General features: G+C 39.2%; 1 protein-coding gene across 1 annotated transcript; it reads left to right on the forward strand.

The window, feature by feature from the left end:
• Positions 1–554: 554 nt before the first annotated feature.
• Positions 555–9,973, forward strand: LOC146455703 (glutamate receptor 2-like; the record flags this gene model as incomplete). The annotated part of the gene is made up of 10 exons (XM_085093942.1): positions 555–671; positions 986–1,117; positions 1,504–1,608; positions 2,480–2,599; positions 2,898–3,092; positions 3,844–4,207; positions 5,475–5,837; positions 6,798–6,968; positions 7,403–7,550; positions 8,820–9,973. Coding segments are annotated over 10 exons (1,758 nt in total), but the record flags the coding sequence as incomplete, so codon positions are not given.
• Between the last annotated feature and the right edge of the window lie 2,478 nt (positions 9,974–12,451).

The raw sequence follows: 12,451 nt of genomic DNA on the forward strand, positions 1-12,451 counted from the left end.
GTCTACGGTAACCAGTATCGAGAAAGCTTTGACATACACGTGACATTTACCAGCCAAATTTCTTAGACCTTGGTCAAATAATAAGTATCCTTCAAAAATTTAACAATTATCCTCCGGAATATCGCCTGATATTCTGGGCGTAGGCAGAGTTGGCCAAAATTAGGACATAATCAAAGGAGGATATAACAGCGTATACAACAAAGCACATTTTTTGAGGAAAGGCTTGGCAATTTTTATTTCGCCATTCTTCTCCCCGACACGCGAAATTACGTGATATCGCAGGATATCTGTTGTGTACGGACGACGAATATTGAGTGCACTATGACCATATTTGGGCAGTGTCACAATGTGTTGAATAATAACATTTAAATAGATGGCTGTACTTCTTCATGGAGGTTGAAGCTCTTCACAATTAAAATACTAATCAAAAAGTTATTAGTACCTCAATAATAATAGTTTTATCAAAGTATCAAAAGCGTTCTAGCGCAAACCAATTATCAACACTGTAGGTTTTACTTATCAGGAAGAGTATTAACATTTAACTTCTACTCCAGGTCTCGGGGAACTTAACTAGTCTCTCAAGCAATGTGGTGTTAGCATTGAGGCTTAACATTAAACCTTCCATAAAACTAGAAAAGGCAGTGGGAGAGAAATACGATACCAGTGACAAGGTAGGGTGGTATGTGCGTGTACATAACATGAGGTAAAGATAACTGAAGATTTTTAAAAAAACATTGCCTTTCCTCTGTAATAATTAAAAGGTATGAAACACTTTTTTCTGTCTTTGTTCAAGAAATAGAAGAAATTTCCACATTCACTTTATGTAAATTTGTTAAAATAATATTAACGCTCGACAACGAATGCTGTAATCTGATTAGGTGGCTTGGCTGCTCATTAGCTATTGTTATTATTGTTATTATTATTATTGTTATTGTTAATTTCCACCATGAACGCTCTCACTGATCAATGTTTAATAATTTCGTAGCACTTCGTTGCACTAGCTTATGATTCCGTGCCAGTCATCAAACAGGCTTTAAACAAAGAACCATGTTCATCGATTAATGGGTCTGCTATCACTTCAAGAGAAAGAGACGCAGTGTTGACCTGCATAAGAAAGGTAAGGTACTTACTAGTATTGTAGATTTGTCAAATAGGGCCGATAACGTGCACACAATGGTGCAAGTCAAAGAGAAACGTACAAAACTTGAATGTCAGTGGAGGTACTTATTCATTCCTTTATTTTCAAAGACATGTCATCTAAAACTTTTTCAATGGATAAGGGATTGAAGGGAAGGAAATAACACCTTGCAATTCTGTCTCTTGGTAAATTCAAATCAAAGAAATCGGAACAGTTGAAACTGTTTTAATTTACAGCTATTACCGGTACCAAACAGTATTTCCGAATGAGAAAATCACTTTCCGAGTCTTTTCTATTTTATTTATCTCGAGGTTGGTTCTCCCTGTGCATTTTACAATTTAAGGTGGTCTGATCACTCTCTACAGGTCAACATGGATGGTTTAACCGGACCTATCAAGTTTGACGAAAATGGAAAACGAAAGGGGATTGAGCTGGAAATTTTGAATCTTCGAAACAATTCCTTTAAGAAGGTAAGAAGCAAAATACCATACTGGCATCTTTTGTTCTTTAAAAGTCTTTTTCTTTATTGGTTGTTTTTGTGGTCGTTGAGTGACTTCACCAATAAATGGTAGATTGTATTATCCTTTGCTACTTGTGTTCAAATCGACAGTTTCGAATACTTGTTAAAACTCCCCATCCGACGATCAACTGGGATGGTTACGCGTAATCATTAATTTTTTACTTCCATTTGTTTATGCTGGTTTCTATCATATTTAAATTACTTAGGCAAGAAGATATTCCTTTCAGATCTGCAGGCTTCCTGTTGTTGTCAATTTTGCTTGTTTGGGTTTTTTAAACCAGCACACTTTGCAAATCTAAATTGCTCTAAGTTGTTGAGACAACGGGACAACATCTTCATATTAGTTATTATATGATGATCATGCAAAGATGACTGAAAAGATGAACTTATTTGATTGGTAGAATTTCCATGCAAAACTTTCCGTCAAATCAATGGTCTGCTTAAGCTTGTCTTGAATCTTTTATGGACTTCTCTCCCCCTGCAACATACGATGTTTGCTGCCGGGCGTTCATTTTTCTCAGAGGGAGCGAAGCATTCCATACGTTTTATATTCATTACAGTCTAAATCAACGAACTCAGAACAAACCAACTGATCTCATATCCGCAGATAGGAAGCAACGGAGCAAGAGTGAAATCGATTCCCACCCATCCATCCCCAAAATTCTTCTATGTGCCCATTGATCTCTCACGCCCCCTTCTCAGTTGTTCATCCGCATCAGCACTGAATAAGAGAAGCTCAATTTTTTAAAACCTTCTGCATGTCCCCCTTTTATTTCGGTTGTGCTATGTTAATAAAACACATTTCATTTTTTTTTTATTAGATAGGATCATGGAATGCAACTGAACATGCCGTGTTTCATGAAAACATCCGACCCAACATGAATAACCAAACCACTGAAGGAAAAGTGGAAGGAAGGAACCTTAGAGTCGTTGTTGCTATGGTAACTGAAAGATAAATGAGTTGATAAGTCAGTTTCGGATAAAATGGAGAGCCTCTGTCGGCCCATTTTTTAATAGAGAATATTCCCATGTGTGAACATTTTCTGGTTTACATGTTTGTTTGATTTTTTCTTTTTCTTTTGGAATTAGACGGGGAAAAGATTGCGTTGTAGATTGATCTAGCGCATAGAAAATGCACGAAACTTTCGAGCATTTATCATGTAAATTAATCTATTCACATGTTGTTATTAGCACTGCGCCATGATTACATCCATTATAATTTTTTTTATACCCAAAAAGGATGATCCGTTCCTAATGATGAAGAAGAAAAATGACGCGACAGTTACATATGAAGGATATTGCATCGATCTGTTGAAGGAACTTGCTAAGAAACTTCATTTTACGTATGACATCTATCCCTCCCCTGACGGGCTGTACGGCGCTGAAACGGAAAATGGAACGTGGAATGGGATGATTAAAGAGTTAATAAATAAGGTTTGTGAATTGTTATATCGAACACGAGGAAGAGTGTTTCATCCGATTTCCAAACACCGAGAAGTGTGTATTTCTTAACCATCTTCGAGATGTTTGAAAATAGGATGAGACACTCTTCTCGTGTTTTCCAAACCTCTTGAAAGTGATTTTCTTTGTTTCCTCTCCATGACTTATTGACAATTTGAAAACTGATCTTCGGATTAAAGAATTTCAGCTGGAGCTAAATACAAAACGTGTTAATTTCAGCCTAGAAATAATACAAACGAATAGGCCAGGCTACCCAAATAGCAGGACTCCTAATTATGCAGGGAAGCGCGCACTTCAAGAGTACCCACTGATCACATACCTAGCTACTAAGCTTTCTTGATGATCGGCGACTCAAACAACATAACAAAGGAGAATTAACAGTTAAATTTTTATGTTATTTTGCACTTGCTGGTGATTCCAGTGCGCTGGGTTGGCTTTGTTTCCTTAATACTAAATTTAAATTAGTTATAAAGTGTTTTGTCTAAAAAAAGCGAAACTTTCTCGAAGCGAAATTGAGGTCATTTGTCGTCGATTTCGACAGAATTTTCTGCTTGTGATGTGAAAAGTTTCATCAAAATTTAAAATAATGTCTTATTTTCTTTTGAGACGGGCCAAAGCCTGTTAGCATTTCGTTGAAATTTTGTCAGCATAACTGAGTGAAATTCAATGAAGTTACTTTTGTACAGTACTATAGTAGAGTCACATATTCTTACTTCCTGTTAAGGACGCAGATATTGCTGTAGCTGCATTGACCATAACGGAAAGACGAGAGAAAGTAGTAGACTTCAGTTTACCGATTATGTATTACACTGACGAAATGCTACTCAAGAAAGCGCCGTCCGACAGCAAAAGAATTGATTATCTGCAGTTTATGAATCCTTTTCACAACAGCGTCTGGTTTGCTACACTTGCCAGTATGGTGGTCATCTCTATTGCAGTGTTTGCTATAAACTACTTCAGTCCTTATGGGTACAAAGACGCGAATGGTCGTGGAACGTCGGAGGAGTTCAGCTTTTGTAACAGCGTGTGGTTTACACTGGCTTGTATGTTGCAGCAAGGAGCTGACAACCAGCCTAAGAGTCTATCAGGTATAGTAGCGGCATGTAAAGGTATTCAATCTTACAATGATCGGATAGTTCATCAATTTTGAGATTTTCCAAGAGTACTAAAGCCCCAGCCAGGGCAGCGTTTTTGCTTTCGTTGTTGTTGTTATTGTTGTTGTAGTTGTTTCTGTAGTTGTTGTTATGATCATTATTGCGACTATTGCAGTTGTTGTTGTCGTTGTTGTTGTGGTTTATGGTAATTTTTTTATCGGAGAAGGGTGTGGGAGAGTGAACGGTCAGAACTATTTTAATTCAGATTGATGTTGGAAGAGAACATTCTGGTTTTTACGCGTACAAGTTGCCTTTCGCAATAAAAATAATTGTGTGCTTCCACCGGTGGTGTCGACTAAGGTGGTTAATGGTTGCTGTCACTTCCTTGGAAATCGAACCTCTTTACCGACAGAGAACCAGTGAGCCTCTATGGGCTTGCCTTAAGGACGGTGCCTACTAATACCGAAGTATTTTTGTGCGGTTTATGACTATGCGGGAAAAGCAGATCTTAGCAAGGCCTATTGGAATCCAAAAAGAAAATTGGGGGTAACCACGCATTTTTCAGACATAATTAAACAGTAATATCTCTAAAAAACGCCAAAATATATAGCAATGTATGGGATTTTTTCCTAAATTGAAGCTTAATTATCTTTGGAAAATGCATGGTTACCCCCAATTTTCTTTTGAGATACCAAAAGCATTTGCTAAGTTCTGCTTTCTTCGCATAGTTTTAAACCGCGCAAAAATATCCCTGTATTAATAGGTACCACCCATAGGAAACCCGAGTATCTCGCGATGCGCAGAACGTATGCGCAGTAACAATAGTAGGCACCGTCCTTAAAGGTGTCATTGCGTGTCAGGTCGATTTGAAATTTTGCATGGTTGGTCTTCCGTGGAGAGGGGAAAACGGAAGACCTTAGGACGAGAACCAATAACAAATTCAGCCCAAATTTGGAGGTAAGCCCGGGAATCAAACTCGGGCCACATTAGTGAGAGGACCCCCAGGAGCAAAATTGCCGGGTTTCTGCCTCTCATGTGTCGATGGTAACTTGAATAGCATAGAGAAATAGACCATTTTCGAGTTGCTTTGAACCTCGTTATGAAAGCGAGGCTAAGTGCAACGTTTTTGTTATGAAAATTAGTTTTCATTCATATGCAAACAAAACTAATTTTCATATGAAAAGTTTTGCACTTAGCCTCGCTTTCATAGTAAGTTTCACAGGAACTCGTAAATGGCCAATTAAAGATTTATTTACTTTAGCTCGTATCCTGACCGGATGTTATTGGTTCTGCATTCTTATCTGGGTCTCAACATACACCGCCAACCTGGCAGCCTTCTTCACGGTCAAAAACGCCGCCTCTCCAATCAATAACCTTGAAGACATCCTTAAATCATCCTACAAAGTTGCAATAATAGAATCAGGGAGCACCTACGAGTTCTTCAAGACGAGCCAGTATGAAACACACAAGAAGATATGGAACAGAATTAAAGCTGATCAATCTTGGGTCAAAACCACCAAAGAAGCAATTCAGTGGTTACGAGAAACAGAAGAGTCTGTGTTTATTTATGATGGTCCGGTTGTCAGGTATGCTGCTAACCATCAGCCCTGCGACCTTATGACAGGTAAAACGTTTTTGTTTTGATTACTTTTTGGTTAAATTTGGTGGTATTTTGGGGAAATCCAGAAATCCAAAATGACAGATCCTATATGGCCGTCATCCATGCTCACGTCAAATGGCCTCATAAATTCCTCTCAATAATCTCAAATGCCTTAAGTCGAACTTGAAAGTTCACACTTACAAAGCAAATTGGTTGGACCTCAGTCACTTGGCTTAGTGTGTAGATGATGATCCGCATCGAAATAAGTATCGTAAATGAACGTATGCAGACGCTATAAATTGGGTTATGTCAAGGGTAATCTGCTGCATGATTTTTCGACACAATTGGTCTAACACTAATGAGTTATTATTTTTGATCATGAACAAAATGCTTCAAGCCCCTGCTGGGAGGAAGGTTGCAAGTTAGCTCTTGAATAGAAAACAACAGATATTAATTAGCTTAATTTAAAAACGCAACTACAGAAGTTCATGTACCAGACTTGCCTAACTCGTTCACGCTGCACGGCGATCCCAACCTTGGCATAGTTCTATAAAGAGACACCAGAGAAAAAATTTAATGAGAGACACATTGCAACACGTTGCTCTATCATTGGGAAATGGACACAGTTCTGCCGGCCGATTGGCACAAATAAAGGACAAGTGGTAGCCCAATTGATTAAATGCTGGCCATCAAAATGACCAGTTATCCTCAGAGAATATTTGTGACTGTGGGAAGGTGGTTACATCCTGTAGTGCACATAGGACCTAATAATATGAGCCAAGTAACCAGACCGACACGATTCGTGGGATGAATTCTGTTTTCTGTTCACATGAGAAATTCCAGGCTGGTTAACCGAGATAAAACGGTGGAACCAATCAAACTCTTTCCAAAGGGAATAGTCGCGAATATCGGGCCAGCTTGGTGAACCAGGTTGATATAAAGAGGCCCTTAACCTTATTGACTAAATAGTCAAATTGTTTTCAGTTCCAGGATTGAGCGTGGCCAAAGGGATGGGATTCGCTTTCCAAGCAAACGATCCCATCATGAAGGAGTTTTCATTGGCAATCTTGAACCTGCACGAGAACGGTTTTCTTGAGGGAAGGAGACGAGCTTGGTGGGAAAGCACCAATATGTGTCCTAAAGAACAGGAAACAAGTGAGTCAATCCCTTTTTATGTACAGCCGTAAATTCTTATGGAGGATATATTTTGGTCTTGAAAACGTTGGCAGACAGAAACATTTGCTAACGTTTCTGTGGAGATCTCGGGGAACAGATAAACATGGTACATTATTTCAGGTTAAAAGCACATTTTGTGAGAAAAGTTGTTATATTTTGCGTTGATATTTACATGGTTTTGCCTCCTTTGTTACAATCTGGCTGTCTTTTGAAAACGCTAGCGATTTTATTATTCACAGAGAAACACTCGCCCAGCTAGCTATATATTGGCATTAGATTCATAGCTGAAAACTTGCAATAACGAATGAAGGGTACAATCCCTCTTTCTTTACAAAACTTCTTTTCATTATTCGGCATGTTTGAGCCGTGGAGAATGATTTTGCTGACAAGAGCATTTGCTTCTTTCCCCTTAGCATTGTCACGAAAGAGAATCGATCTGAAGAGCATGCTGGGTGTTTATGTGGTCATGGGTACTGGTTTGCTTGTAGCGTTCTTTACGCTGATTGGAGAAATCTTCTGGAATCGACGAGAGAAGTTGAAAATACTCAACAAAATTAAAAGGTTGGTTTTAAGGCCGGAATCTTCATCATGTTATCTTTTGCTTGTTTTCTTATTTTGTTTGCTTTTTTGTTGGACAAGTCAGTGTGGTATCTCTCCTACCCAGGTTGAGCAACCTGTTCCCATTTGTTTAAAGAGCGGATAACTTTAACTAGTGGATAAGGCGCTATATAGTGCATAAGATGTACAGTAACTTTTGTACCTTAGCAGCTGGGCCCTCTGTGAACAAATGGGTCCATGGGTAAAACTTCTTTTAGAAGACATAACATTGTTTTTCATGTTTTCTTTTTACTACAAGTAGGTCTATACGCGTGATATACAGCTGTTTCGACAAAGGTTGTCCAAACACAAAAAAAGCGTAAAAGCGTAAGCAACAATGCCGAAAGGTAGTCTGCGAAAACCCAAAAAAGTTCAATAAAAGCTCGAAATCCACTATGCTTCTACAGTACAGCGAGGACTTAAGATGGCGGGCAATGTGAATTCTGAGCTTTTATTGAAATTAATTGAGTATTTCCCAGACTACCTTTCGTCATTCTCGCGTTCGCTTTTACGCTTTTTTGGACAACCTTTGTCGAAACAGCTGTATATTTTGAAAGACAAATAGCATCTACGACTTTCAGGATTTAGAAAGTTTTCAAGCAAACGCTGTTAGGAACGGTGGCTCTTTTTGCTAAATATGTTCTGTGCATCACGAGATGGTGGGAGAAATGATGCGTTCTGATTTATGACTATAAGGGGAAAAGAATATCTTAAGAAAGGCTATTAAAAAACCAAAGAGAAAAGTGAGGGGGGAAATTACGTTTTTTCCAGACGATATTTAACATTCAATTTGGAGAAAAAGCTTCTGATTTTTAGAATAACTGTTGCTTAATTATCTCTTAAAAATGATTAATTACCCCACGATTTTCTTTTTGGATTCCATAGCACTTAATAGGATCAGCTTTTCTCGAAAAGCCATAAACTGCTAAAAAATATCTCTGTATCAGGAAACACAGTCCTTTAATGATGTTTCGAACGCGTCGCGCTTCTACGCATTACAAACAATGTATGCTCTATCAATTCTCCGAGTGATTTGAGAGGGAGGGAGGGGGAGGCGGGGGGGGGGGGGGGGAAGGAGAAAACCGGGAGTAATATCTCATTTTTTGCATTCGTTGTGAGAAAAAGTTTTAATAAAAGGAAGATTGTTATGTCAACTTACTGATGGAAAACCCATGCTTTTAGTGTACGGAGCATTGAAGCAGTTGTGCTACTTTTTTTCGTTCATGTCTGTAGCCCAAACATCCGTTCTATGCAAGTCCACCCACAAGCTGAGTAACTGATTGGTCACAACCACATTGCCTGGAAAAAGCCACAAACGTGAATGATCATATTCTACAATAACAACTATGACTTCTCAATTAACAGTTCTGATGCTAACCACAGATGATGCGTATCTGTCAACTTTACGGTGATCAAAGCTGCTCAAATCATAAAACATCCGGAGATGGTATAAACTGGGATCAGTAGCAGTTTTGAATTATGGTCTTTAGCTTAACGATACAGGCTCCTGTAAATTCGTTTAGTGCTACCTTTTGACTTTGGCTGCTTCAAACTAAAGTTAAAATAAGCGATGGAACAGAGACTTTCTTTAAATTTTAATACAGCATAAGCGTTAAAGGGGCAGTGTCATGGCGATTATGCAGTTCTTTGGATAAATTTGGTTGAATCAGTTTTATATTATTTGAAACTGGATCATTGGAAAGATCCAGAGTTTTGATTGGCTTACATACCAAAAAGTAGCAGCTATTTCATTGTTTTCTGTGGTTGTTCTTCTTAAAATGAAATCAGCAATATTTCTTGATTGTTTTCAATAGAACAATTATTCCACTCGCGCTTGTTGGACATCAGATGATTATAGCGAACGAGGCAGTTTTTTGTCGAGTAAGCTATCTATATATTGACATGTAACGCGCCCTTGTGGAATAATGTTCAAATATCCACCGCCAGACATAGAAAAGTGTAAACATTTTCCAAAACACATTGCGTGACAAGACGTGAGCTAGGTGACGAAATTTGTGCAAATATGTTGAGCCTGACCAATTAAAATTTAATGCATTTCGGGATTTCTCGTTCCGCTTTTCACTGCGGTGGAAGCGGCTTCAAGGTGACCGGGTACGTAGTTCAGTCAAATGTAAAATATGTATGCGACTAGTGTAGTAGAAATAAACCTATGACTTGTGCCATCAATGTTCTGTGTCTTCTTTCAATTCGCAAAGAAAAATAGAGTAATATCATACGTTCAACTTCGTTCATGCATTCACTTTAACTGTAGTCGAAACACTGTTGCAGAGTCTTCTCCATTCAACCTTTTCGAGCGCAATCGAATGTGACTTCACCCGTTGAGCTGATCATTAAGACATGCTCAAGATACCTCATGCATTCGAGTGCAGCCCAGACATCTATGCGTTAGGCCCTCCTCGCTCGATAAGCGTGATCAATTTGTCTCAATTTATTTGCCATAAACCATAAAAATATACAGGCATACATATAGTGTAAAACATACTTTCAGGTCTGAGAATGGGGTTGTTAGTGCAGTTATCATTGATATCGGTTATGGTGTGATACATATGATCAGCTGCTGAGAAAAATAATCCACAGATGATGATGATGATGATGATGATGATGATGATGATGATGATGATGATGATGACGGAATCTTTACTTCCAGTCGGTGGAGGCCCTTAGAGCCTATGTTGATGCGACAAGAATTAGTGCTCGACAGAGGTTTTCTTCACATTAGAGAGCAAAGTGATGGATAAGTCTGTTTTTGTCTGTGAGGGTTTGGTAACTAGCACTCTTGCTCATGTCAAACCACTGACAATAGACACTGATGATTGCGCAGCTATTGACAACTGTCTCACAAACTGGGTGATGACATGCCCTGCCTGTCGAGTTGCTGAGGTCATGTGACAATATAATGCACTAAAAACCGCAACAGAAGTATCGAGACTTGACACGTAGAGATTAAATTTATGACTACCTTTTGATCGAAACAGACTTTCACGGATAAACGTTTAGACGATCGAAAACAAGCTACGGGCACTCAGGTGAATCGTACATGTCCAGGAAAATGCCATAACAACTTGTTGACATCGTGTAAACGATAGCAAAGAGTAAACCACTAATTCAGTTGATAATAAAGTTACAAATTACATTACGAAAAAGTATTTGGTATAACTGACAAGTTTTTTTAAAAGAAACGAACTGCTTAGCTTGTCGGGTGTTATTTCCTCGGAGCTATCAAGAAATTAACATCGTTCATATCAACTGTCGTTTATGGCCGCGAGGACAAAACATGGACCCAGGGTTCTTGGACCCCATTTTCTCACAAAAAACAAAAAAAAAAAAACAAGAAAAAACAGAGGATACAATAATGCCTATAAACTCAAATGGTCAGTCTAGGGCTGCTAATAGGAGGATTCGGATTTCCTTTTTCAGTGTACGCGTGTGGCGTTCGCTGAATAATACATCATTCCCATATTTTTTTGGCTGTTCAAAGTGACACTAAAACTAGGGGGCACTGCCCCTTTAAGTTACTCGAGGTGAGGTTAAATAAAGAATTTTGGAAACTGGGGTCCGTTTCTCGAAAGTCCCGGTAACTTTTCGGGCCCGAAATCAAATATTCAAATTAAAATCTAAAGAATAAAAGCGCGGGTTCTAGCTAACAAACCAGGCCATTTTGTTCTTTTTTGAACTGATAGTTTTGTCATATTATCTGCAAAACTATTGAAACCTCAAAGTCAATGTAAACAACAACAGCTTTCAGGGCCCGTTAATTATCGGGACTTTCGAGAAACGGGCCCCTGGCTAGTTAGAAATAATGTTTTCCACCTCTGCAACTGTTCCATGCAAGAATACTGGCAAGCTCGTAGATTCTATCTGAAGCCACTTTTACCTCAACTGCAGTTCATCCCATCCTAACTGTTGCAAGTCATCCATACTTTATGGTCAGTTTCTCAGACTGCATAAGATTTGCAGTGATTACGCTGATTTTGACATCAAGGCAGCAAGAATGGAGACCTTTTCTACATCACGCGGGTATCCAGATGACGTCATTAGAAAGGAAAGAGAACGAGCATCAACTAAATCAAGGGTTGAAATTGTGAAGAGTGTCGTCGCAAACAACACCGCTATTGATAGAGTTACATTTGTCACCACTTTCCAGCCAAGAAACCTGGTTGCCGTTAAAATCATTCCAAGGAACTTCCGGATCCTTCATGAAGACAGCACGACCGCCAATATCTTCAATAAACCACCACTGAAGGCTTTCAGGCGTGCAAAGAATCTGAAGGATTTGCTAGTCAGAAGCAGCCTAACTCAAAACCCTTCGAACCAACCACCAGGAATGTTCCGTTGTAACAGGATCGTTTGCCATACATGTCCCCACGTCAATGTGTCTCCCACAATAACAACACCCAAAGGGCAGATTAATGTCACAGGACATTATTCCTGCATCACGGACAACGTGGTTTACTGCTTAACATGCACCAAATGTCCATCGACAGTTTACATCGGGGACACTGGTCGTAGGTTGGCGGACTGGTTCAGGGAGCACCGTAGAGATGTCATCAACGGGAGAAATGACCTTCCTGTGCTCGCCCATTTCAACCAAGACAATCATACACTCGAAGATCTGAAGGTTGCGGTTATGAAGCAGGCCTAGCCAACAAAGCATACCGGAAGAAGCAGAAGATGCGTTTGATTTTCAAATATCGAACTGTTAGTCCTAGTGGCCTTAATCAGGACTTTAGTTTTGCGTAAATTGCTCGTTTTTTTACATACATATGTGGAGCAAAGTTTCTTGTCTAAGGAAGCAACACAGCAACTAGGAGACCAAGCCAGCCTCGAACCACCGACCCTCAGAT

The sequence above is a fragment of the Pavona decussata genome, unplaced genomic scaffold, assembly GCF_977016875.1.
Source record: "Pavona decussata unplaced genomic scaffold, jaPavDecu1.1 SCAFFOLD_270, whole genome shotgun sequence".
NCBI classification, from domain to species: domain Eukaryota; kingdom Metazoa; phylum Cnidaria; class Anthozoa; order Scleractinia; family Agariciidae; genus Pavona; species Pavona decussata.